Source organism: Macaca fascicularis, chromosome 1 (genome assembly GCF_037993035.2).
Source record: "Macaca fascicularis isolate 582-1 chromosome 1, T2T-MFA8v1.1".
Taxonomy (NCBI): domain Eukaryota; kingdom Metazoa; phylum Chordata; class Mammalia; order Primates; family Cercopithecidae; genus Macaca; species Macaca fascicularis.
Genome location: NC_088375.1, coordinates 43854529 through 43880895, shown reverse-complemented (window position 1 = coordinate 43880895; position 26367 = coordinate 43854529). Strand labels below are relative to the sequence as shown.

The 26367-nt window shown below is 36.0% G+C and overlaps 2 protein-coding genes across 13 annotated transcripts in view; one reads left to right on the top strand and one right to left on the bottom strand.

The window, feature by feature from the left end:
- ODR4 (odr-4 GPCR localization factor homolog) overlaps positions 1 to 3298 on the bottom strand; it is a 44118-nt gene extending 40820 nt beyond the window's left edge. For all 11 annotated transcript variants that reach the window (XR_012430713.1, XR_012430723.1, XR_012430722.1 and 8 more), the window contains exon 1: positions 3162 to 3298. The gene's annotated coding sequence lies outside the window, so the exon portion shown is untranslated. The remainder of the gene's footprint in view (positions 1 to 3161) is intronic.
- Positions 3299 to 3878: 580 nt separating this feature from the next.
- The window catches only part of TPR (translocated promoter region, nuclear basket protein), a 62401-nt gene continuing 39912 nt past the window's right edge, over positions 3879 to 26367 (top strand). Inside the window, exons 1-17 of one of the 2 annotated variants that reach the window (XM_005540244.4) lie at positions 3879 to 4257; positions 5986 to 6090; positions 9270 to 9343; positions 12326 to 12422; positions 16819 to 16922; positions 17263 to 17427; positions 17883 to 17975; positions 18395 to 18475; positions 18555 to 18642; positions 19370 to 19510; positions 19903 to 19994; positions 20273 to 20470; positions 21645 to 21752; positions 22679 to 22905; positions 23844 to 24007; positions 24530 to 24663; positions 24740 to 24888. In XM_005540244.4, the coding sequence (XP_005540301.3) occupies positions 4107 to 4257; positions 5986 to 6090; positions 9270 to 9343; positions 12326 to 12422; positions 16819 to 16922; positions 17263 to 17427; positions 17883 to 17975; positions 18395 to 18475; positions 18555 to 18642; positions 19370 to 19510; positions 19903 to 19994; positions 20273 to 20470; positions 21645 to 21752; positions 22679 to 22905; positions 23844 to 24007; positions 24530 to 24663; positions 24740 to 24888 (2171 nt within the window). In that variant the 5' untranslated portion in view covers positions 3879 to 4106. The remainder of the gene's footprint in view (positions 4258 to 5985; positions 6091 to 9269; positions 9344 to 12325; positions 12423 to 16818; positions 16923 to 17262; positions 17428 to 17882; positions 17976 to 18394; positions 18476 to 18554; positions 18643 to 19369; positions 19511 to 19902; positions 19995 to 20272; positions 20471 to 21644; positions 21753 to 22678; positions 22906 to 23843; positions 24008 to 24529; positions 24664 to 24739; positions 24889 to 26367) is intronic. The other variant, XR_012430695.1, reaches the window with a different exon arrangement.

Here is a 26367-nt window from a genome sequence, read left to right as displayed (position 1 = left end):
TGCCCTTGTCACCCAGGCTGGAGTGCAACGGCACAATCCTGGCACACTGTAACCTCCGCCTCCCGGGTTCAAGCAATTCTCCTGCCTCTAGTCTCCTGAGTAGGAGGGATTACAGGCACCCACCACCATGCCCGGCTAATTTTTGTATTTTTAGTAGAGACGGGGTTTCACCATGTTGGCCAGGCTGGTCTCGAACTCCTGACCTCAGGTGATCCGCCCGCCTCGGCCTCCCAAAGTGCTGGGATTACAGGCGTGAGCCACCGTGCCCGGCCAACACATCAGATTTCTTATTTTAGATCTACTTCCTAGTTGTATTGTCTTTGATAACATATTGCTAAGTCTCAGTGTTCTCATTGCTAAAATAGTAAACATGAATTTCTGAATAGTTCATTAGGAAGTAGAGTCAAATTCATTTACTTGATAAGCATATATGAAAGAACTATACTTTTGCTTAGAAACTATGCTAAGTGGGATAACACAAAGATGAGCAACACAGTCTCTGTCCTTGAGCAATATATACTACAGTAAGAGTTATTTAAGTAGATAAATAGCAATACAACAACAACATTTATATAGCTTCTATTTTGAACAAGGCATTATTGTAAGTACGTTCCATGTAACAATAATTCATGAAACCCCAGGAAGTAGGTACCATTATAATCCTCATTTTATATATGAAGAAACTGAAATGAGAAAAGTTGATTAAATAACTTGCCAAAGTGACAAAGTTGGTTAAGTGGCAAAGGAGACACTCCAGCTCTAGAATCCCTGTTTTTCAACACCATTCTCGTAATGAGGAATCGTAACCAGTCCTTCAATTAAATCATTACTAAGCATAGCTCTTGTTCTGCTTTCTCTCTGATTTCTGGAAGGAAATCAGTATATTCATTCCCTCTATTGGCTTATGCTCCTTCGATTTGCATTTCTATAGCTTAAAACCAAAGATACTCAATAAAAGAGCTAGGCAATATAATGAATGATTAAATCAAGGAGCTCATAATTGGTGAGGATGAAAATGTAAAAGAGATGATACCCAAAAGAGCTATAAAACAAACAGAGACTGCAGGAACACAGTTACAGTATTTTGAACACTGCAATTTAGGAATAATCATCATTTGGGTTCTGTAAAAAATGTGAATCTTATTCAGTACCACAAAGTTAAGGCTACCAGAGATATGCTGGGATGGTATATCTGATACCAGTAAACTGTCAGTCACAAGATGGTTTTGCATTTTAAAATTAAAGCCCAGAGAATGGATTCAAGTTTGAACTGTCCTACTAGAGGCTGTTTCATTATTGTTTCAATGAGCTTGCTCAGTTTTGTCTCAAAATACGTTAATTTCTTCCTAGCTCTTTTTTGACAACAATAGACGTGAATCAGATTTGCATATCATTTTTTAGAGACTAAGTCTAGGAATGCTTGTCTAAATATCACTGATGCCTCTGTGAAGTTAAGGGCTTTTACCTTTTAGTAATGCCTTAAGGTACGAAATTCTATATATAAACTTTCCTCTACTTCATCATATTATACTCCTTTTCCTTCTGCTCTAATAATTCTTAATTCTTGCAACAAATACAAATAATTCCAAAGTTATATTTACCCTTTTAACCTTAGTTCTTCTAGGGTGTCACTAATAGCCATATTAATGTGTAAGAAACTCAGTGCAATAGAGAGGTGAAAATCTGTTCAATTATGAAATCGGATTGAATGTCAGATAAATTTTTCTTTAGAGCTCTTTCAAAATGTTTAAATGTAGTCAACCATACTTTATAAAAGGCAGTACTAAAAATATATATAGTCAGCTTTCCATATCTGTGGTTTCCACTTCCATGTAGCCAACCAACCACAGACTGAAAGAAATTCTATTTTAAAAAAGCATGATTACATCTGTACCATTAGTGCAAAGATGTTTTTTCTTGTCACTATTCCCTAAACAATACAACAACTATAGCATTTACATTGTATTAGGCATTATAAGTAATTTACAGATGATTTAAAGTATCCAAATGCTACACCATTTAATATAAGGAACTGGAGCATCCATGGATTTCGGTATCCATGGGGTGGGCAGGTGAGAGGGTCCTGGAACCAATGCTCCACGGACACTAAGGGACCACTGTATTTTGCCTTATAGGGTCATAATTTTCCAGAAATGTTGTATATCAGCCAAAGCCTTTGTGATCCAAGCACTGTGACTGACACAACTCACTCTTCCTGGGCTCCGGTTTCCTAATCTATAAAATAAAGCATTTGAATCCTAGCAGATCTTAAAACCTATCTAATGTTAGGATTCTGTGAATCTAAATACAGAAAATCTACATTTCCCAAATGACAGATCAACAGTATGATAATACTGTGCGCTTAGGACATAGCATAATACTTCATATACCAGCAACTTTAATTACAGTGCTTATCTAAAAAGTATTTTGGGGGAAAAATCAACCTTAAGCTCCGCTGCTGATTTATTTTTCCTTAGTTATTACAAAATATCACAAAATGCTTCCATTTATATTTCTTAGATGGCTTCACAACATGATTCAAAAGTAGGAACTAGAGAAAAAGAATAAATTTCATATAAAAAATAAATCTCCAATTCACAGAAGGCCCACGACTGTGGGAACTGCAGAGAGAAGACATTGGGAATGCATTATTTACAATGAATAATTTAATAAATTCTTTCTGAAGAGTAATTAAACACGAAGCAATCTACGGATTGAGCTTTAAAATTACAGAATTATGATCTGGAAACATGCAAGTTCTATTACTGTAGCAATTAACACTGTGTTTAAAAACTTCAGTTATAACAGTTTTCAATTTTAAAAACAATATAATGTTAGGTAGCAATTTCTGCAACGAAAAATTTAAAACACAGGCTACACTCAAAGTGCTAACGGTTTCTTTTAATTCTCCTCCTGAAGAATTAACCCGGGTCCTTAAATTCCCGGGTACTGTATCACTCAGTACCACCTCTCCACCGCCAAAAACCATTTAGGTACGCCGTTTCACACAAGGTAAGTTCGTCAGAAGTGTGTGCCGGAGTGACTGTCCATATGTTTCCAACACTCTGTCCCTTCCTTTTTCTCTTGAAAAGGGAGCTGTGTGCTCTAGTGCACACGCACGCGCACACACACACACATACACTACATTTAGGCTGACTTACCTGTTTTCAGAATGTGCACTCGTGGCCGACAATTACCTCGGACAGTCTGTCTGCTGGAGATGGGGTTTGGGGGCGCAAGTACCAGCCTCTAGGGGCCAGATTCCCTCCGGTCTCAATTCACTGCCACTTAATTCATCAGAAAGCGACCTACTTCCCACACCTCACTTCCCACTCCAAAGCTAGGGTCTTGGGAGTCAGGTGGCGCAGATTGATGACGTAAAACGCCCCCCTCCCTTCACCGCAGAGCCTCAGCCAAAGCGACTGCGGTCGCCACCCCGCCCCCTTCTGGGCGCCATAGAGAGCGTGGCGGTAGCCTGGAGCCTGCCGTCCGCCCCTACCGGGACCGATGCCCTCTAGTGGCTCAGTGTCCAGAAGCCGCCAAAGAGGACGATCCATGGCATCCCGGGGCTTTGATGGTAAGGTCACCAGCTCTTCAGGGAGGGCCATGGGGTGACGAGTACGTATGTGGCGCCACCGTGCGGACAGCGGTTACGGAGCAGAGATAGGAGAGCCAGGGGGGCGGGGAGAAAAACGGAAACTGAAAGGGCGGTGCGGGATTGGGCTCGCGGAAGGGAATGAGAAAAACACTACATTTCCCAGAGGCCTACAAGGCCTGAAGTGGGTGGAGCTGGAAGCCGGAAAATTGAGTGCGCAATAGGATCGGGGTAGCAGCTGAGCTCGGGTTCCCAGGGTGCGTAGCTTCCAACGGCTGCGCGCGCACTTCGGTCGCGGGCGGTGAGGTGCTGTTGCTGAAGTGCCGCCGCTTAGGCTGGACTCGATTTCCCAGGGTCCCGCCGCGGGAGTCTCCGGCGGGCGGGCGCGCGCGAGCCACCGAGCGAGGTGGTAGAGGCGGCGGCCCAGGCGTCTGGGTCCTCCTGGTCTTCGCCTTTCTTCTCTGCTTCTACCCCGTCAGCCGCTGCCACTGGGGCCCCTGGCCCCACCGACATGGCGGCGGTGTTGCAGCAAGTCCTGGAGCGCACAGAGCTGAACAAGCTGCCCAAGTCTGTCCAGAACAAACTTGAAAAGTTCCTTGCTGATCAGCAATCCGAGATCGATGGCCTGAAGGGGCGGCACGAGAAATTTAAGGTGGAGAGCGGTAAGTGAGATGCTCTTTCCGCACTTGGTTATGAGCTTGACTCTCGCCCTTTGGGTCTGGTCTTCCCCCTATCAAGTTGGCACTGGGTACCACGCTGTTAACCTCACTTCCTGGGCTCTTTGGATATCCTGAGCCTTCGCTTTCCTGCTCCTTACAGTTTGATAAGAAGCCTTTGAAAAATAAAATATGAATCTAAGTTTAGTACCATTTTCTTTGTCATTAGGGTAGGCTCATATAGGGACTCTTATTTCTCTTCGTCCGACAAACGGGAAACAGACTTGGCTGGAGTCTGCTAACCCATCTCTCTGAGCCTGGAGTACCTTGTATGTTTTGTTGCACTTCAACTGGTAGTGGCTCCGCCCTATTTTCTAGTCACCTGCATTCTAGGCCTTTGCCAAATTGACCACTCTGTGCACTTGTTCTTAGTGTGTGCGTCGTCCCATGGCCCCAGAATGAATTACATGTTTACGAAAATGAATATTAGGTGCATAAGAGCGCTGGAAACACAGTGAACGTGCAGTACATAAATGTAATGTATCTGATTTCTCTCAAAAAGTTGGAGTTTGATAGAAAACATTAAAATTTTCTTGTAATTACCTAAAGTAGGCCTTTAAGTAAGAAAGTTACTGACAATAATGGCTTGAACATCCTTGAAAAAATATGAAGAATATAGTAATTACCATTAGTAAAATACAAACTTACTGATAATGTGTTTTGGTTTACCATTTGTTTGGGGAAGTTAATGCTGTTCTTGCTAAGTTGACTGGAAATTCTGAACAAGTTTTTACTTCAAAAAAAGTGTAACTGTCTGCTGGGCGCATTGGCTCACACCTGTAATCCCAGCACTTTGGGAAGCCGAGGCGGGCGGATCACGAGGTCAGGAGATCGAGACCATCCTGGCTAACACGGTGAAACCCTGTCTCTACTAAAAATACAAAAAAAAAAAAAATTAGCTGTAGGTGGTGGCGGGCGCCTGTTGTCCCTGCTATTCGGGAGGCTGAGGCAGGGGAACAGCGTGAACCCGGGAGGCGGAGCTTGCAGTGAGCTGAGATCCAGCCACTGCACTCCAGCCTGGGCTGCAGAGGGAGACTCCGTCTCAAAAAAAAAAAAAAAAAGTAAAAATAAGTGTAACTGTCAAGCAGAATTGACTTTGAAAATTCGTTCTCTGATCTCAGAGCTGAGTAGTACGTTGCATTCTATATATTAATTTGCACCGTAAATATTGAGTGTCTTACTCCTGATACTATGCTGAGCACGATATTCAATCCCTTCCCTTGGGAAGTTTACACGTTTACGTAAATTTAGTAGTTTTATGCTTTCAGGTAATATCTTGACTACTATAAAAGAAGCCTTTTAAAACAAAGCAATTTTTTTTTTGTCTAAACAATTTTTTCTCGTTTAATAAATACTTCATGGTAAGCAGTTTACTGATGTGTGGAGAAAATACTAAGATAAATGAGACATGTTACCTGCCTTAAAGACATTCATTTGTAAAGTCCCTTTTAGGCCTTATTTTTATTTTAATTTTTTGTCATGTAAGTCATTTGGAAATACTCTAAGTCCTTTTCAGTGCTCAGTCTATTTATCTTTACTCAGATTCTGTTACGTGAAGTGCAATTCTAGTACTGTACCTTAAATTTTAAATTCGAGGTTATTAGAAATAAATAACAGTATTGACAATGTATGTACATGTGTTTGATTTTGTTGTTTTTTGCTTGTCTGCTGTAGAACAACAGTATTTTGAAATAGAAAAGAGATTGTCTCACAGTCAGGAGAGACTTGTGAATGAAACCCGGGAGTGTCAAAGCTTGCGGCTTGAGCTAGAGAAACTCAGTAAGTATTTAGTTCGTCTTTGTAAGTATTCTCGGAGTATTGAAATCTTCAGAGACTCCTTTATATACTTGGGAAACATTTACTTACTAAATATGAAGATATTGATTAAGCATCATTGGTTCTTATTATGGTGATATTTTGATTTTTCACTTAATAGTAAAGATTTTGTAAGAACACAGAACTTAATGGACGGGAGGCCTGGATTCTTATTCTGATTTTGCTATTAAAAACGCTTTTGCCACATGTAAATCTTAACAGTATCTGATTATTGTTTATAAAATGGCTAGACCCACATACCTGTCTACTTAGACAGCTTTGTAAATCAAATAAGAGTTCTTGAAATATTTTTTAAAAGGTGGAAGCGTTATGCAACTAAAGAAGTAGAGAGTAGCTTGTTTTTATGTTGAAGAATCAAAGCCTATTGATTTCATTATATTTATGTTTTAACTTTTTAAATAATTTTTATAAATATCTGTGAATCTCAGGGTATTTCCCCTTTAAGGCCTAGTTCCTATAAAAGATTGATAGCTAATCTCTTTCTTAGTTTTCTTACATCATTAAGTTTTAGAAACCTCACAAGATGTTTGAAGGGGTGGCCTGCCCCTCCACACCTGTGGGCCTTTCTCCTTAGGTGGAACGAGAGACTTAAGAAAAGAAATGAGACACAGAGACAAAGTATAGAGAAAGAAAAAGTGGGCCCAGGGGACCCTGCTCACCATACAGAGGACCCACGCCAGCAGTAAGACATATGAATAAAGATCTCTGTGACATGAATAAGTTTAAGGAAAAGTGCTGTGCCTTGATAAACATATGCAGACGTCTCCATAAACCTTTTTAGTGCATAAAGAGCAGCATTGCTGCTAGCACGTCCCACCTTCAGCCCTAAGGCGGTTTTCTCCTTTCTCAATAAACAGAACATACAATAGGGTTTTACACTGAGATGTTCCATTGCCCAGGGTGTTCCATTGCCCAGGGACGGGCAGGAGACAGATGCTTTTGTTTATCTTAACTGCCAAGAGGCCTTCTTTCCTCTTATACTTCTTTCCTCTTCTTTCCTCCTTAGCACATACCCTTCATGGGTGACAGACTGGGGGACGATCAGGTCTTTCCCTTCCCACGAGGCGGTACTTCAGACTATCACATGGGGAGAAACCTTGGACAATACCTAGCTTTCCTAGGCAGAGGTCCCTGCAACCTGCAGTGTATGTGTCCCTGGGTACTTGAGATTAAGAGAATGGTGATGACTTTTCACAAGCATACTGCCTTCAGGCACTTGTTTAACAAAGCACACCCTGCACAGCCCCAAATCCTTTAAACCTTGAGCCCCCACAGCACAGTCTCTTGCAAGGACAAGGTTGGGGGTAGGTTCACAGATTAACAGCATCACAAATATAGAACAAAATGGAGTCTCTTATGTCTACTTCTTTCTATATATACACAGTAACAGTCTGATCTCTCTTTTCCCCACAAGATGTTAAAGATCCTGACATTTCTTAGGAGGATGATATGTCCTGTGCTTTGCTTCTACCATCCAAGTTCTAACCAGGCCCGACCCTGTTTAGCTTCCGAGATCAGACAAGATTGGGTGCCTCAGGGTGGTCTGGCTGTAGACTACTTCTGATTCAAGAAAGCAAACGTCAGAACATTAGGAAAAATCTCTATAGAGGCATAATTAATTTTTTTTTATTTTTATTTTTGGAGACAGAGTCTCACTCTGTTGCCCAGGCCAGAGTGCAGTGGTGCGATCTTGGCTCTCTGCAACCTCTGCCTCACGGGTTCAGAAGATTCTTGTGCCTCAGCCTCCTGAGTAGCTGGGATTACAGGCATGTACCACCAGGTCCAGCTAATTTTTGCATTTTTAGTAGATAGAGTGGTTCGCCATGTTGGCCAGGCTGGTCTTGAACTCCTGGCCTCGAGTGATACTCCTGCCTCGGCCTCCCAAAGTGCTGGGATTGCCACCGTCCCTGGCTGGCATAATTAAATGATATTTAATATAGTTCAGTTTTAATGTGATTGTTGGAGAAGGAACACAGGAAGTTCATAATCAAAGGAATGATTAAAATTGCAACTTTCTTTCTTAATGGGTTCATGACCATCAACTATTTAGGTTATAACTTTTTTCAGCTACTTTTGGTACACCTCATTTTAAAAACATAATGTATATGCATACATGTGTGATGGAGCATATATAGCTAGATCTGGTTCATTATCTATGTAGTTTTGCCTAGGCATAATAGGAAGATCTGTTTGGTAGTAGTGCCGAGGAATTTGAGAAAAATTATTGTGAAGACAGCTTTTATGAGATCTGGGAGAAGAGGAAAAGGGAGGAACCTACAGATACATCAGATACCTTCCTGTGGTATACAGTTAATATGTGTGTGTGTGTTTATGTACTGTGGATCAGTAAGTCTGGAAAGCAGTAAATAATGTTAAAACAAAATAGAAAATTTAGACCCATTTAATGGGGTCCTCTTTAAATAGTAGTTAAGATTAGAATTAATTATAATGTATTTGCTTATTAAATTACCAGCATATGTATTTTAGTGAAATACAGTTTCACAATGTATATTTTTGGAAAAATTTCAAAAATTATATTTTTTCTAGTTAGCCTATGTTTAGAAGAGAAACTGTGTGTAAGGGAAAAGAGCCCATTTTGAGTGGCAATTGAGAAATTGATAAGTGTGTTATCAAGCATAATATTTTTTTTCTTTAAAGGCTGTATGTAGAGTGATAAACACGATAGGAATTGCAAATATTCATTATTGTGATTTGTTGTATATACATGTTATATAGTTTAAATGCTATTTTCTCTCTTGATCCTATCTTTTTAACTGCATTTTCTTGTTGCTAAATACAGGTCACTGTTTCTTATGATATATGTTGACTTAGAAGATGGCATTGAAAAATAAAGGAATTACTAATTGCATATGACTTTCCCCATAAATGTTGGCTAGGATTATTATACATTTGATTTGGAGACAGGATAGCATATTTAAAATTTTGGTCTAGAACACAGTAAATTTTGAATGTATTCATGAATTTGAAATGTGATGTGCATGCAGTCCTTCTGGGCTTCTGTTTTTTCATTTTTAAAATGTGTAAGGTTGGCAGTTGCAGAAAAATACTCATTGCAAGTTTTAAGCAAATGTGTATGTATTCATAAAATTCCTTTTATCCAGGCAATCAGCTGAAGGCACTAACTGAGAAAAACAAAGAACTTGAAATTGCTCAGGATCGCAATATTGCCATTCAGGTAAGAGATATTTCTTTGAATAAGCTCATTGTAGATGTGTTACTTGAAGAGACATTCTATTCTGATTGTTTATTAGTTATTAGTCCATGGGAAGATGTAACTGATGTCCTCTTAGGAGAAGCTACCGACAAAAATAAGTATATATAAATTCCTTAATTGGATCTATGTTTTATTGATAGATTGGACATTTCTTTTACTCAACAGAAATTATCTGTTGAATGCTTACTGTAGTCCAGGTATTACACCAAATGTGATACAGTTGGGGATTTGGGTGAATCCACATTGGTAATCATTTCTTTAGGGTAGTTTTGTAAGAATAGCAGTTTGAATATGATCCCAGGGATTGCTGACAAATTTGTTAAAGTGGTCACATGCAGTTATTTTTTAGCCAGATACAACTTTATACTTTTGCCATTGCTTTTTTAAAATTTACATTTTATTTGCTGTTAAAAGATAATTTCTTCAAATTTCTGAAGGGAAAAAAAAAATTTACTTCCAAAATCTGAATAGGAGCAAAAAAGCCTCGTAATATGCCTAGAAAGGCTTTGTAAGAAATGTATTTATATGAAGAAAAACTCAATACCCAATAAAACTCAAATACTTTTCTGAAAACTGTGAGAATATACCTTTATAAATGAAGATATTACAAATTTCTGGATGGAAATGGTTTCCAAATTAATGTGTTGGTAATACATTTTGACTCTTAAATCCAAGTCAGATAGCCAGAAACTTGTTAATGTAGTTCTAAAAATGATTGGGGGAAAAAAAAGCATAGTGTAGCTAGGATGCTTCTAAAAAAGGAAGTATCAGTTTAAAAATACTTGCATAGCCACATATTCAAATGTTTTATAAAGCTATGGTTATTAAAACATTACAATGCTGATATAAGAATCAGTACAGAGAATAAAAGGCAGTCCAGAAATAAAACCCAATACGGAGGTTCTTAATCTTTTGGAAAGAAAGCAGAACTGTCACAAAATCTTTATAAATCTTATAAAAGCTATGGATCTGTAGCCCAAGAAAATAGTGTGCACACAGTCACATAAAATTTTGCAGGAAAAAAATCCATGAAGCAACTTAAAAAGTAATAGAAATTATTTAACTGCTTGATGGCTGAAAAAAAGAAACTGAAAACTTTTTCACTAAGATCCAATGGAAGGCCGGGATGCCCACTCGCCATTTGTATTCAGTATAGTACTGGAAGTACCAGCGAGAGCAATCAGACAAGGAAATAAAATGCACCCAAATTGGAAAGGAAGAAATAAAATTATCTCTACTTATAGATTATATGATCCTATATGTAGAAAACCTCAAAAGATTCCACAAAAACCTGTCAGAGCTAATAAGTAAATTTATACAGTTGCAGGATACAAAATCAATATTAAAAAATCTTGTAGCATTTCTATACACAAATAATGACCTAGCTGAAAAAGAAATCGAGACAGCAGTTTCATTAGGGTACCATCCAAAAACCAAAAAACAACTTAGGAATAAATTTAACCTGAGAGGTGAAAGATTCGTATACTAAAAATGATATAACATTGATGAAAGAAATTGAAGATGCAAATAATTGGAAAGATATCCCATACTCATAGTTAAGAAGAATTCATATTGCTATAATGTCCACACTATATAAAGTGGTATAAAGATTCAGCCCAATCCTGTCAGAATTCCAGTGGCACTCTTCACAGAAATAGAGAAAAAAATCTAAACTTCTGATGGAATCAGTTAAAAAATCCTGAATAACCAAAGCAATATTGAGCAAGAAAAACAAAGTTGGAGGCATCATACTTCATGATTTAGAAAACTGTTATAAAACTATAGTAATCCAAATAGTACAGTACTGACATAAAAACAGAAACATGACCAATGGAATAGAGAGCCCAGAAATCAATCCAAACGTAGGGTCAACTAATTTCAACAAGAGTGCCAAGAAGATACAAAGGAGACGGGATTGTCTCCTCATTAATGGTGTTGGGAAAACTGGATTTCCACATTTGAAGAAATGAATGTTGGATGTTTGTGCATCATATACCAAAGTCGAGCCAAAATGGATGAACGATCTAAATGTAAGATCTGAAGCCATAAAACTCAGAGAAGTGAACACAGGGGAAAGATTCTTGACATTGGCCTTGATAATGATTGTTTGGATATTACATCAGTAGTTCAAGCTGCAAAAAGAATTAAATGGAGCTGTATCAAATTAAAAAGCTCCTACACAGGAAACAAGAATATTAAAAGGCAACCTACAGTTCTGGCATAGGTAGCTTGAGATTGGTATTTCTCAACGGCATATAAATTGCCATTGTCTTGCTGGGAAGCAGTTTGACAAGTTTTTTGGTTTTTTGTTTTTGAGACAGGGTCTCGCTCTGTCACTCAGGCTAGAGTGCAGTGATGCAGTCTCGGCTCACTGCAGCCTCCGCCTCCCGGCCTCAAATGATCATTCCACCTCAGCTTCCTGAGTAGGTGGGACTGCAGGCACATGCCACCATGCCTGGCTTTTTTTTTTCTACTTGTAGAGATGGGGTTTTGCCATGTTGCCCAAGCTGGTCTTGAACTCCTAGATTCAAATGATCCGCCCAGCTTGATTTCCCAAAGTGCTGTGATTACAGGCATGAGCCACTGCACCCGGCTGACAAAATATATTAAAAGTTTTAAGTAATTCAATTTTTAGAAATCTTTCTTGAAAAATAGTTTGAACTAAGGTGTAAATACAGTGATATTCTAAGTTATTAGGACATTTCCTTGTGATTAAAAGAGATATGAGAAAAATTTTCATAAGCCTGGTAAAAATGTTTTAAAAATCCAAAACTTAAATAGAAACATTGGAATTATGGATATTTTTAATTTTTTGATGTGTAAATTATAAGAGAAAGCCAATCATTTAAACTGCAGCTGATGTTAACTAAAGTGACAATTCTATGTTCACTTTCCTGTATTGCTCTACTTGATTTTCTTATTTATTACTCCTTTATATGACAGAGCCAATTCACAAGAACAAAAGAAGAATTAGAAGCTGAGAAAAGAGACTTAATTAGAACCAATGAGAGACTATCTCAAGAACTTGAATACTCAACAGGTATGAAGAAGTGCTTTTAGCTTTTAGTTCCATTGCTTTATTTTTCTTCTGATAATGCTAGGAGTTAATACTCAGCCCATTTCTGTTGCTAATATTTTTTTGTTATGGTTGAGTATAGAGTTGTAATATCCTATTATTTCTCATACTCATTTATCTTTAAATCATTATCAAGTGTTTAAAGAAGTGTCTAGAAAGTGCAAGAAATGAAGAACATCTCAAAGAAGTAGTAATTTGGACCAAATTTTCCATGCAAAGATTTTTACTATAATGCTATACATAATATCAGATTGGAAGCACTTAAATGTTCATTTGCAAAGACTGAACTACTGTTCTTCATTTCATATGGACATCCTTGCTATATAATAAGCATGCAATATAAGAACCTATACTCAGCTCATATTTATAAACAAATTGAAGGAGACAGGGACATAAAATACATAAACATAGACTATAGTATATAATACAACTGATGTAGTCAGGTGAACTTGACTCTGAAGCAGTTAATGGTAAGAAGTTTCCTTTGGTGGCTGGGCATGGTGGCTCATGCCTGTAATCCCAGCACTTTGGGAGGCCGAGGCGGGTGGATCATGAGGTCAGAAGTCCAAGAACAGCTTGGCCATGATGGTGAAACCCTGTCTCTACTAAAAATAACAAAAATTAGCTGGTCATGGTGGCACGCATCTATAATCCCAGCTACTTGGGAGGCTGAGGCAGAGAATTGCTGAAACCCAGGAGGTGGAGGTTGCAGTGAGCCAAGATTGTGTCACTGCACTCCAGCCTGGGCGACAGAGCGAGACTCTGTGTTTAAAAAAAAAAAAAAGAAGTTTTTGGGGTCCTTTTGTGTGTGTGTGTGTGTGGTTTTTGAAACCTTTTTATTTCTATAAAAGAAAGAATTCTCAGATATTTATGTCATTATACAATAATATTCCATTAGTTAGGTATACTTTCCCAGTCTCACGAGAGTTCCTTCAAAATACTTGCTGAGTGTGTTGATCAACAAGTGGTAGTTACAATTAAAGGAATTCATAAAATCTAGATATTTAATAGGTAGTTTTAAAAAAATGTATATTCTATATTGAGTAGAAGATTTTTATATTTATCATTGCTTTTTAGCTTAATGGTTATAAAATTTTAATAGATCTTCGGATATGTATCAGGAAAATTAAGGTTGATGTTGAATATTTAACTTACTTAAGATACTATATTTAAAATAAAGAAACTTGGATAATTCACAGGTTTGGATACACAAATTTCAATTTTTTGTCATCTATTTGTAGAAATTGAATTTGTAATTAACTGGCAGAAACAAGTTAAAATAAGGGAGTGGAGAGCTACAGTTGACCCTTAAACAACACAGTGGTTAGGGCTGCTGACCCCCCCCCCAGTTGAAAATTTATGTGTAACTTTTGACTCCCCAAAAACTTAACTACTGCTGTTAACTAGAAATAACTTACCAATAGCATACACAGCAGATTGTCATACGTTTTGTTTGTGATCTGTATTACTGTGCTGCTTCAATAAAGTGGAGAAAAAAAATGTTAAGAAAATCATAAGGAGGAGAAAATACATTTACTGTTCATTAAATGGAAATGGATCATCACAACCATCTTCATCCTCCTTGTCTTTACCTAGGCTGAAGAATAGGGGTTGGTCTTGCTGGCTCAGGTGCCAAAGGTAGAAGCGGGAGGCAGGAGAGGGAGGCACACTGAATGTAACTTTCCTTCCACCATTCGCTGTAGTTTCAGTGCCCGTGTAAGGAAACGGTCTATGTCATAAAAGAAATCAAAAGCAGTCTTGGATAATCAGAACCCTTCCGCCAGATAGTCTGTTATCGATTTGTTTTCTGACACTGCTAGTTCTACGTTCTTTTTCCTCATTGTCTCGCACTGGTTTTGAAGCACTCATTTCCATCCAGTCATCTTCTGTTAATTTCTCTGATATGGTATCTGTTAGCTCTTGGATTTCTCCAAGGTCCATATCTTGAAAACCCTTCATCCCACCTTTTTTGCCATATCCACAATCTCTTTCATGATTCCCTTGATTGGCTCTGTTATAAATTTTGTGACATCATGCACAACATCTGGACGGTTTCCTCCAACAGGAATTTATTATATTAGCCTTGATGGCTTTCATAACTTTTTCTGTAACAGAGATGGCCTCTTCAATTGTGTTATCCTTTAAAACTTTCATGGTATTTTCTCTGTTGGGGTACTCTTCCACAGTGTTGACATTTTTTTTCCACAAGGTGTCATCTCTACTGAGCCGTAAAGGTCCTTATGACCCCGATCTAAAGGCTGAATTAGAAACATGTTTGGGAGCAAGTAGACTGCTTTGACACCTTCCATGTTGAACTCCTGGGTTCTGGGGCCAGAGACAGTGTCTAAAATCAAAAGAACTTTAAAGGTAGCCCCTTGCCCTGGCACGGTGGCTCATGCCTGTAATCCCAGCACTTTGGGAGGCCAAGGCAGGTGGCTTACCTGATGTCAAGAGTTCGAGGCCAGCCTGGCCAACATGGCAAAACCCCGTCTCTACTAAAAATACAAAAATTAGCTGGGCATGGTGGTATTCGCCTGTAGTCCCAGCTACTCAGGAGGCTCATGTGAGAATTGTGTGAACCAGGGAGGCAGAGGTTGCGGTGAGCGGAGATCATGCCACTGCACTCCAGCCTGGGGGATAGAGTGAGACTCTGTCTCCAAAAAAAAAAAAAAAAGGCAAGGTACTTTCTGACTTCAGGGACAAAGCATGAGTGGAACCAGTTCAGAGAAAGGCGTCTCTCACTGTCCAGGTCTTCTTCTTGTGTAACCAAAAGACAGGCAGCTGGTTTTTATCTTTTTCCTTTGGGCCCTGGGGTTAACAGCTTTATAAATAAGGGCAGTCCTTATCATAAACCTGACTGCATTTGCGCAATGTGGTAGAGTTAGCCTATCCCTTCCTGCCCTAATCCTGGTACTCCCTTCTCTTTCTTACTAATAAATATCTTTCGTGGCATTTTTTTTTCCAGAATAGGACACTTCCATCTGCATTAAAAACCTGGTGCAGGGATATAACCTTTCTCAATGATTTTCTTAACAGCATCTGCTGTTTCTTGGTTGACAGAACGTGCTGCTTCTGTTTTCTTGACTTTTCTTTAAGTCAAACCTCTTTCTAAAATTATCAAACCATCCTTTGCCGGCATTAAAATCTCCAGCTTTAGATCTGTCACCTTCCTTTTGCTTTAAATTGTCATATAATAATTGTTTTACCTCGAATCATATTAGAGTCTATAGGTATGTGATAGCAATCCTGCACCCCATAAAAGCTGCATTTTCAATACGAGATAGGAAGGTATTTTGCAGAAATGCACTTTTTTATGCTTGCTGGAGTAGCTGCAGTGATGGCTTTATGAATTTTCTCCCTTTTTTTTTTTTTTTCAAAAAAACAACGGTCTTTATACTGGATTCATTCGTCTTGAAATGGTGGGTAACCATAGCTGCAGTCCTCAATCTATGGTACATATCAAGCAATTCAACTCTTTAAAATATTGTCATGACATTTCTCTGCTTCTTAGAAGCACTTCCAGCATCACTTGTGGCACTTCTTATGGAACCCGTGTTGTTATTCAAGGTTTATGGTATTGCACTAAACATGATGACAAATATGCAAAAACTTCAAAAGATTTCAAGGTTTATGGTATTGCACTAAACACAATGACAAATATGCAAAAACTTCAAAAGGTTTCAAGGTTTATGGTATTGCACTAAACACAATGACAAATATGCAAAAACTTCAAAAGATTACTGTTTTCTGCATTATGCAATTTACTAGAGAGAAACTGCTCACGTTAAGAGTCACACAGCATTCCATACAGATACTCAAAACACTTGCGCTTACTGCAGGAGTATCAGGAGGTGGCTATGAAAGTATTACAGTAATATAGTATGTATTACAGTTTATGCAGTTATGGTTTAATAAAGCATCTGTACATTTGTTTATATTTCTGTTGATTACAAATGAGGTTGTGTACTGTTGGTATAACTTTCGATAAAATTTTTAAGTTTGTTTCATAGATTTGTGCATATCTTAATGGTAGTAAAGATAAAATACACTAATATCTACATATATTTTATGCACTTACAGTAGCTTTTTCTTAGTTTGTTTCCATTTCTGGGCTGCCTGGATTGGTCTGTGGTCTCTGAGGTTTTCAAATTGTTGTAAGTTTTTGGGAAAAAGGTCCAATATATTTATTGAAGAAAATATGAGTGGAAGTGAATCTGCACAGTTCCATACTCTGTTATTCAAGGGCCAGCTGTGCATACTTTGTATTAAAGATTTATATTCCTAGAAATATATTTTTGATATTTGGTTCCCCTGAGTGTTAATTAGTCATTATTTTTTAATTCTCTTTTCACCATTCTAGAGGATGTTAAACGTCTAAATGAAAAACTTAAAGAAAGCAATACAACAAAGGGTGAACTTCAGTTAAAATTGGATGAACTTCAAGCTTCTGATGTTTCTGTTAAGGCAAGTAACAGATGATTCCTAATGCATAAACTGTAGCTTTTGATTAAAACTCACCTAAATTAAATTTCAAATACAGGCAATAAAGTAATTAAAAGCTGCATTTTGTTTTGTTTTTAATGTCAGAAAATTAAGCATTAGGACAATTCTATTTCAACTGTTTTGCTTGTTTGAAATTTACGTTTGTTACAGTTCTTAATGTTTTCTAGTTAAGGATCTATGCAAATACTTAATTTCTGTTTTGAAATAAAATTCTGCTTGTGTCCCTTAGCTACAGACAAAATCTTTTGAATAATCGTATATCTTCTTTAACTGTAGATGTTATTTTCTTGGATTTCTTTAGTATCGAGAAAAACGCTTGGAGCAAGAAAAGGAATTGCTGCATAGTCAGAATACATGGCTGAATACAGAGTTGAAAACCAAAACTGATGAACTTCTGGCCCTTGGAAGAGAAAAAGGGAATGAGATTCTAGAGCTTAAATGTAATCTTGAAAATAAAAAAGAGGAGGTAAGTTAGTAAAATTGTTTTTCTTCATGTTGAGTATAACTTACATTTGTGTGTTAGTTTATTAAATATGTATTCAGTATTGTGTACCTGATTAGTTGTAAGATTAGTGGTTAAATGTGAATAATGCATTAGCATTTGGCATAGGAAATCAACCAATTGCATTTGCATAAAAAATTTAAGATTCATTGTTGAATCTGGATAGTATCTACTGTGTTTTGATGTATCTTTCCTAAAATATGTGTTTGTTTAAGAAGTGGTGATAAGTTTTTGTGAGCTAAATCTAAACATTGTTCTGTGAGCAGTTATTCTTAGTTTTCTTAAATATGCACATTTGAATTGCTTTTTCAGGTGGGGACGGGGAGTTACTCAGCTTTTCCTTAGCAGCATAAACCTCATGTCAGAGTAATTTCAATTGATATGACATCCTTTAACTCTGCTCTATGTTTTGTTTTTAGGTTTCTAGACTGGAAGAACAAATGAATGGCTTAAAAACATCAAATGAACATCTTCAAAAGCATGTGGAGGATCTGTTGACCAAATTAAAAGAGGTATATATGACCATTAAAAAGTCTTTTTTACAAAATATTAAAGAACTTATGAAGCTGTTATTTCACAAAATGATGTCATGTTTTAATCTGTCCTTGAGTCCATAAAGCAGTGAGAGTACTACTTCCATATGCTGTAGCTAGGCTAAAATAGAATCAGAAATAGCAATTATATGTTATATCGAAAATACTATGTAAAAAATGAGTATGGGTTAATTTTTTTGTTTAATTATTTTACTTTGAATTTAAAATATCAGTAATATTTTATCCATAATTTATCTTTGTCATGAAGACCGATTTGAATTTGAGTGTTTTCGATTTAGCTCTGACTTTACAAAAATGGAATTTTTCATCTTGTCATTTGATAAGCATTCTAAATTTAGTTCAAAGTAGACTGCTATAATTGGGCTATATTTTTTCAGGCCAAGGAACAACAGGCCAGTATGGAAGAGAAATTCCACAATGAGTTAAATGCACACATAAAACTTTCTAACTTGTACAAGGTAAATATCCCACCACACATGTTAGTATCTAAATGTTGCATTGTTGACTGTTAGGTAACTTTTTAAAATTAACTTTTAGAGTGCTGCTGATGACTCAGAAGCAAAGAGCAATGAACTAACCCGGGCAGTGGATGAACTACACAAACTTTTGAAAGAAGCTGGTGAAGGTAAGTGTTTTCGATTATGGGAACATTATTTTTGTTATTATAGTCTTTTTTCTTTTTACCCTTGTTTTGTATAGATTATTGGATTTAAGTGTTAGACTTTATTTGGGATGAAATTAGGTACAGAAGAAAGAATTTTGGATTAGGAAATTTGGAGTTATATCTTAAGCAAAAGTAAGTTTATGTATTTTTGAAAATACAGACAGCAGGGGGTTTTGTTCGTTTTTCATCTAATAATCTTGTATAATTTCCTGATTTCTAATCAGAAAGTTTTCTTTTTTGAAACATTTACTCTGATTAAGTATGTTTGAGTACTCTTGGTTTATAAATAAGACATCCTCTTTAAGTTATCATTTGCATTTTGTAAAGTCTTTTATTTCCTCAAATTTTTGCTTTTTTCAGTGTACAATATTTATGGTCTTTTCCAATAATTTCCTTTGCTTAGGATTAAAGATCAAAATCGAAATCAAAGATATGCCTAGAACCACTTTTTACCCTTTGGGTTTCCTTATTTTCATTGTGGGTAAGAGACATCAAAAGGAGAAACACCAGGCCAAGACAATTACAAAATTAAAAGTAGAGCAAGAACTTTCAATAGATACTGTCAGCTGAAGCCTCTCTAGAAATTTAATATTATCTGCTCAGGAGAGAAGTGACTGATCTATTGCATTTTGTAAACTAAAATTTTAACTGTATGTTTGAATATTTGGTCTTTAAAATTGTTTTTTAGCCAACAAAGCAATACAAGATCATCTTCTAGAGGTGGAGCAATCCAAAGATCAAATGGAAAAAGAAATGCTCGAGAAAATAGGGAAATTGGAGAAGGAATTAGAGAATGTAAATGACCTTCTTTCTGCCACAAAACGTAAAGGTATGCCTAATAGATGCTTGTTAGTGACTTGAAATACTACAGCTTTCCTACATAAAAGTCATTTAATTTGATTAATAGTATTTGTCATGCTGTGATGTAGGAAACTCCATCAAGTTATATTAATAGAATTTGTTTTAAAATTAATACTCTGTATCTTTATAGAATCAAGTATATAAATACCATTTGATCACACACAGTCTTGTAAATTCCCAGGTTATTGTGTGATTTTTAGAATTAGATGTGTTACATGACTTTTTGATGTCATATATTTAAAATTTTTATAGGAATCACTATATAATGTACCGTACATGTCACTTATCTTGAAATAATTATTAATGACTTTTAGTTTGGAATTTTACAAAATTATACTAGATGTATATTTGTTGGCACAGGAGCCATATTGTCTGAAGAAGAACTTGCAGCCATGTCTCCTACTGCAGCAGCTGTAGCTAAGATAGTGAAACCTGGGATGAAACTAACTGAGGTAAGAATGGTATGAAATGTTGTTAAATTATTTTTCTTCGGCAAAGGTATACAAATCTCTTTGAAATTTAATTCTCCCAAAACTTATTTTTAAAATCATCTTAAAATTAATGGATCATTCTAGGAAATACTTTCTTTAGTTCCTAGTTTTGTGTAACTAACATATAATAAATATTGCTGTTTTGTGTTAGTGTTAAAGAATGTTTATTATAAAACTAGGTAGACTAAATATTTGTGTTGTTGTGGTTAGATTTGAAACAACCCCTCGTCTACTTTCAGCTCTATAATGCTTATGTGGAAACTCAGGATCAGTTGCTTTTGGAGAAACTAGAAAACAAAAGAATTAATAAGTACCTAGATGAAATAGTGAAAGAAGTGGAAGCCAAAGCACCAATTTTGAAACGCCAACGTGAGGAATATGAACGTGCCCAGAAAGCTGTAGCAAGTTTATCTGTTAAGCTTGAACAAGCTATGAAGGTTGGTTCCATTCCTAAAATTTAGCTGTGGTAACAATACAAATGAGAAATGATTTACTAGGTATTTTTTTCTTAAGGTAATTGAGTCAGAAAAATCTAAATATGATTTTCAGTAAATACACTTTGAAACTTCTCACTACATTATTAAACACTACTAATCACAAAACGTTCTACCTTTATTTAGCAATTTTTATTTATTTCACAATTTTTATATAAAATTATGAAAGCATTTTAACCTTTTTTTAATGCATTTGATATGTTTTCCTTAGGATTCTCAACTAGAGAATAATAGCCAAATCTCCTAAGACTGCTCTTCAAATTCAGATAATCTGTGTGTAATAAAACTCTCCTATTTTGCGTAATCATTCTTTATCAGACAGTTGTAATAGCCTGCCTAAAAATAATAATATTGTTTGACCATAAGTAGAACTCCTTTTTTATACCATTTCACAATTTGGCATGTCTCTGTATACATTATTTTGTTATAGCTCCTTTGCTTATTAAAAGTGTTAATGAAATTCATAAAGATTTTTTCTCTTTTTAAGAGATATTGATTGAAAAAGAGGTTATACTCTGAATGTTTTGCTTTACGGTACAATTATTAACTACTGAGGGAAATGTAAAGATTTCTTTAAGAAGTTTTATGGAGGAAATTCAGTTAAATGAATTTATATCTACTCTTCTAAACTGATAAATTGTTTTCCTTTTGTTGGAAAAGAATATAAATAAATTATATCCCTATTTCAAAATTAAATCTCTGTTGCTGTTATAATTTAGAAGTCAGCTTAAATCCAAGTACTTTATTATATCAACTGGTTTTTTCCTTCTTCATCAAATGAAGTCTAGCAGTCCCGCCTGACTAGGAATAATTGACTTTTTTTTTTTTTTTACTAGCAGTGTAGTTTGCAAGAGAGCCCTTGGGTCCAATTAGATCTTCCTTGAATTTTTCTCTCTGTTGAAAGTGAGGGTTTTACCTAAAGCTTGTTATTGTCTGAATAAAAAAATAATGTGTTCAAATTTATACAGAACTTCTTTTTTAGTGGCTACAATATGGTATAGAATTTTATTTAGTGTATGAGTTGATTACTGGTGGTATTTGAGTATTACATGTCTTGATTATTTGTATGAATCCTAGAAGGAAGTACAAAATTTTAACTTGAATTTACATTTTAAAGGAGATTCAGCGATTGCAGGAGGACACTGATAAAGCCAACAAGCAGTCATCTGTACTGGAGAGAGATAATCAAAGAATGGAAATACAAATAAAAGATCTTTCACAACAGGTTAGAATTTGTTTTGTTTGTTTTCTTACTTTTAAAATCCTGACTGCCCATTAATCTTTGAATCTGAAGGTATCTAAGATAGAACTACCACGTATGAAATTCTAATTAATTAGGAATAGTACTCAAGCAGAATTGTAGCGTTATTGTTTCTTTTCATAGCCCCTCCCTTTTTTCAAATGTTTGATAAATTTTTAAATTATATGTGTTGGTTGTAATAAATGAATAAATAATTCAAAGATAAATAAAAGCTTTCTCCAATTTCTACCCCTCTACCCTCCAAAGTCCCAAAGTGTAGCTAACAGACTGTTGTATATTTTTTTCACATCCTTCTCTGTATATGTATATACATGAGCATATATAAATATATGTAAGAATTATTTGACTTTACTGAAATAAAATTGGACTGTATGCATTGCTCTGACACTTTTTTAAAAAGCAAATCAATAAATTTAACGTCTCATTCATATATTTTGCCCTAATTTGTGTGTGTGTGTGTATATCCACACAACGCACAAATGTAAAAATTTCACATGAATGACATTATATATATGCTTTTTGTTTAAATGTCCATTTTTCATGCTCTTCCCTATTATATATACAAAAGCACACACACAAAAAATAGATGTTTATATCTCTGTGGGTTTTATTTGATCATTGTTTTACAAAAATGGAGCCATGTTTTGGGAATTGTAATTTGGCTACTTTTTAATAAATATCCTTCAATATATACTTAAAAGTAACTTTATTCTATTCAAATTTGATTGTTTAGATTTTAATATCTAAGGATGCTTTGTTTTTAAAGATAATTTGAGGCAATACAAGTTGAAGGTTTTATAAGTAATGTTTTAATTTGAAAACTTTCATTCTAAACTTTTCCAGAATTGAAACTAATACTATTTTATAACATATTAAAACTTTGTTTTTAGATTAGAGTGCTTTTGATGGAACTTGAAGAAGCAAGGGGTAACCACGTAATTCGTGATGAGGAAGTAAGCTCTGCTGATATAAGTAGTTCATCTGAGGTAATATCACAGCATCTAGTATCTTACAGAAATATTGAAGAGCTTCAACAACAAAATCAACGTCTGTTAGTGGCCCTTAGAGAGCTTGGGGAAACCAGAGAAAGAGAAGAACAAGAAACAACTTCATCCAAGTAAGCAGTCGAATACCTCAGCTTGTTGAGCAAACATTTATGAAAACTTCAGCTAGGCTCAGTGTCTCATGCCTGTAATCCCAACGTTTTGGGAGGCCTGAATGTGGTATCATTTGAACCCAGGAGGTCGAGACCAGCCTGGACAACATAGTGAGACCCTGTTTCTCCAAAAAAAGTAAAAAATTAGCTGGGTGTGGTGGCACATGTCTATAGTCCCAGCTATTCAGGTGGCAGGCTGAGGTGGGAGGATCACTTGAGCCCAGGAGGTTTAGGCTGCAGTGAAGCATGGTCATGCACTGCACTCTAAGTGGGTCGACAGAGTAAGACCCTGTTGCCAGCAAAAAAAATCTCCTATGTGTCCCTAACAGTGCTAGATACTTGGGATATAGTGATATAGAGAGGAAAGAATTGAGCAACAATACCAGACAAAAAATTTCTACTCCAGGACCTCAGGTTATGGGTGAGACAGATGTAATAAATAGATAATACGATAGGCAAGTAGACAATTTCCATTCAATGTGGTTAGTGCCTATCTGTGGGAGCATAGAGATGAAGGACCTGTCCTAGATTTCAGGGAGCAGACCAGCTTCATGGAGAACCTAGATAAGAATTAATCAGAGATTTTTTCAAAACACATGTATAATGCTAGAAGAGGAAGAATGGCTAAGAAAGCAAGAAGACTAGAGTTTGGAGTGAGTGGAACTGATTTAATTTTTACAAACAAATTTTTCAGATTGCATTGGTAAGTATAAATACCTGAGTCCTGTGTGGTAGGGATTTAAAAAGTAGTTCATAAAATACTCAGCATCAAAAAAAGGATGAGAGAGACGAAAATGGTATGCTTAATGGCAGGCAAAGATGCTTGGTTAATTACAGTGGAAATTAAAATCAGCTAACTCTCAGTTCAGTCCTGTGAAATAGGCCGACTTTTTCTACAGAATCACTGAGCTTCAGCTCAAACTTGAGAGTGCCCTCACTGAACTAGAACAACTCCGCAAATCACGACAGCATCAAATGCAGCTTGTTGATTCCATAGTTCGTCAGCGTGATATGTACCGTATTTTATTGTCCCAAACAACAGGAGTTGCCATTCCATTACATGGTAGGTTTTTATAAAGTTATTTAAAGGAATAATTTAGAAATGTACATTAAGGGATTAATTTTGCAACATAAGCAATAGCTACTCTAATGATGGTAGGTTCAAATTTGACTACCATGTATGATTGCTTATAACATTCCATGAACTGTAAAACATACCATTATTTTGTGTATTACTAAGAAGAAATGCTTTCTATTGTTGAAAAAGGTGCATCTCAGAATCAATGAATTACAGTATTTATTTTGATTATGTTTTGATGACCAAAGCAGATAATATGTTTTAATAAAACATAAATGTGGATTATGTTTTAACCCATAAATACTGAGTTATTTCTAATAATCATCAAAAAATCTTAATACATTGTTTAGTGGATTCCTTATTTAAAAACTCCTATAATTTTATTATTTCATTTCAATAAGTGTAGCTTGTTTATTTGGTAATAGTGTATTTGCAAAGAATTGTTAGATTAAAACTGATCCATGAACGCCAACAAAGCATTTTATTAGTCTTTTTACTTTCCTGAAGCTTCAAGCTTAGATGATATTTCTCTTGCATCAACTCCAAAACGTCCAAGTACATCACAGACTGTTTCCACTCCTGCTCCAGTACCTGTTATTGAATCAACAGAGGCTATAGAGGCTAAGGCTGCCCTTAAACAGGTAAAGATCACACCTTTGCCCTGGGTTAGGTTTTTAGAGAACACAGTGTTACCTTCTCATAATCTCCAATATTTAGTTGCAGGAAATTTTTGAGAACTACAAAAAAGAAAAAGCAGAAAATGAAAAAATACAAAATGAGCAGCTTGAGAAACTTCAAGAACAAGTTACAGATTTGCGATCACAAAATACCAAAATTTCTACCCAGCTAGATTTTGCTTCGAAACGGTAAGTTTTCTTTTGTTTCAAATTAATTAAGTCTAAATTGTATGCTTTACAATTCAAATCATTTAAATTCAAGAGCTAATTTGCAATAGCGTTACTTTTTTTGTGAATCGTCTTCTAGAATGAGAACCTCTGGTAATTCATTTTTTTCATATTGATTCTCTGGGCAGTGCTAAGGGTTTAGCTTGTTTAATAAGTTGAGGCCTGGCGTGGCAGCGCATGCCTGTAATCCCAACACTTTGGGAGGCCGAAGAAGGGGGATCATTTGTCTCAGGAATTCAAGACCAGCCTGGCCAATATGGTGAAACCCCGTCTCTACTAAAAATACAAAAATTAGCTGAGCGGCAGTGGTGCATGCTTGTAATCTCAGCTACTCAGGAGGCTGAGGCAGGAGAATCATTTGAGCCCAGGAGGCGGAGGTTGCGGTGAGCCGAGATCGGGCCACTGCACTACAGTCTGGGCAAGAGAGTGAGAATCTGTCCCAAAAAAATAAAATAAAATAGAAATAAGTTGAAATTCATGTGAGGAATGTTGGTAGTTTCCCTTCCTAAGATTGAAGGACCTGTTTCAGTAGGACTTAATTCTTTTATAAATGCACCAGACAATGAGAGAAATGGGAGCAAATTTTATTCCACCTTTTCTGTTCTAGGTAGAAGAGAAGCGAGTGCCACGTAGTTTTAGGAGAATTAATTTTCTTGGTCACATCCAAAGAAGTAATAATAAATATTTCATGGTTATTTGTGATTAGATTCATTGAATACTTGTTTGTTTAGTTTGTTAGGACAGCATTTTTTTTTTTTAGTACGTGATAAAACCATTTCTGTTTTATAGCAGACAGGATATATTGCAGATATATATATCCTATATATCTAATAGTTACCCCTATATATCTAATAGTTCAGCAACCCCAATTAAAGCCCTTCTTTTTTTGTGGTGTTAGCTCTGGCCAGCCATTATCTAAGCTGTCAAGCACATAAGAAAATAAAACTGAGGGTTATAGAAGAAAAAAGGATTAGCAAAAATCCATCACTAACCTTGTGTAATATCTTAATTTGCATACTGCATTGTAGTGGGTGTCTGGTGTTATCAATATTGTATTGACATTATTTTAAATATAATTGATGTTTTTTAAAAAAAATTAGGAAGTTATTTAGCATGAAATACTTTGTTTATTTAAAACTTGGACTACTACATTTGGATTTGGGAAAAAAGAATGAAGGTTTTACCTTATTACACAAGCCACTTTTTCATGAATCATAAAATTAACCCCTTTCCCATTTAGAAAAAAAAAGTGCAACTTGTTGCCAGTGCTCATTTAATTTTACATAAGCATGCTGTTTGAGGTTAAGACAAATGTGACAGGTTTTCAGTGTGAAAATAAAATATAAAAACTGTTCCTGGAGTTATTTCTAAAGAGAACTCAATGTAACAGAAATATATATGATGTTACATTAGGATTAGAGACAATATTCTCAGGGCAGT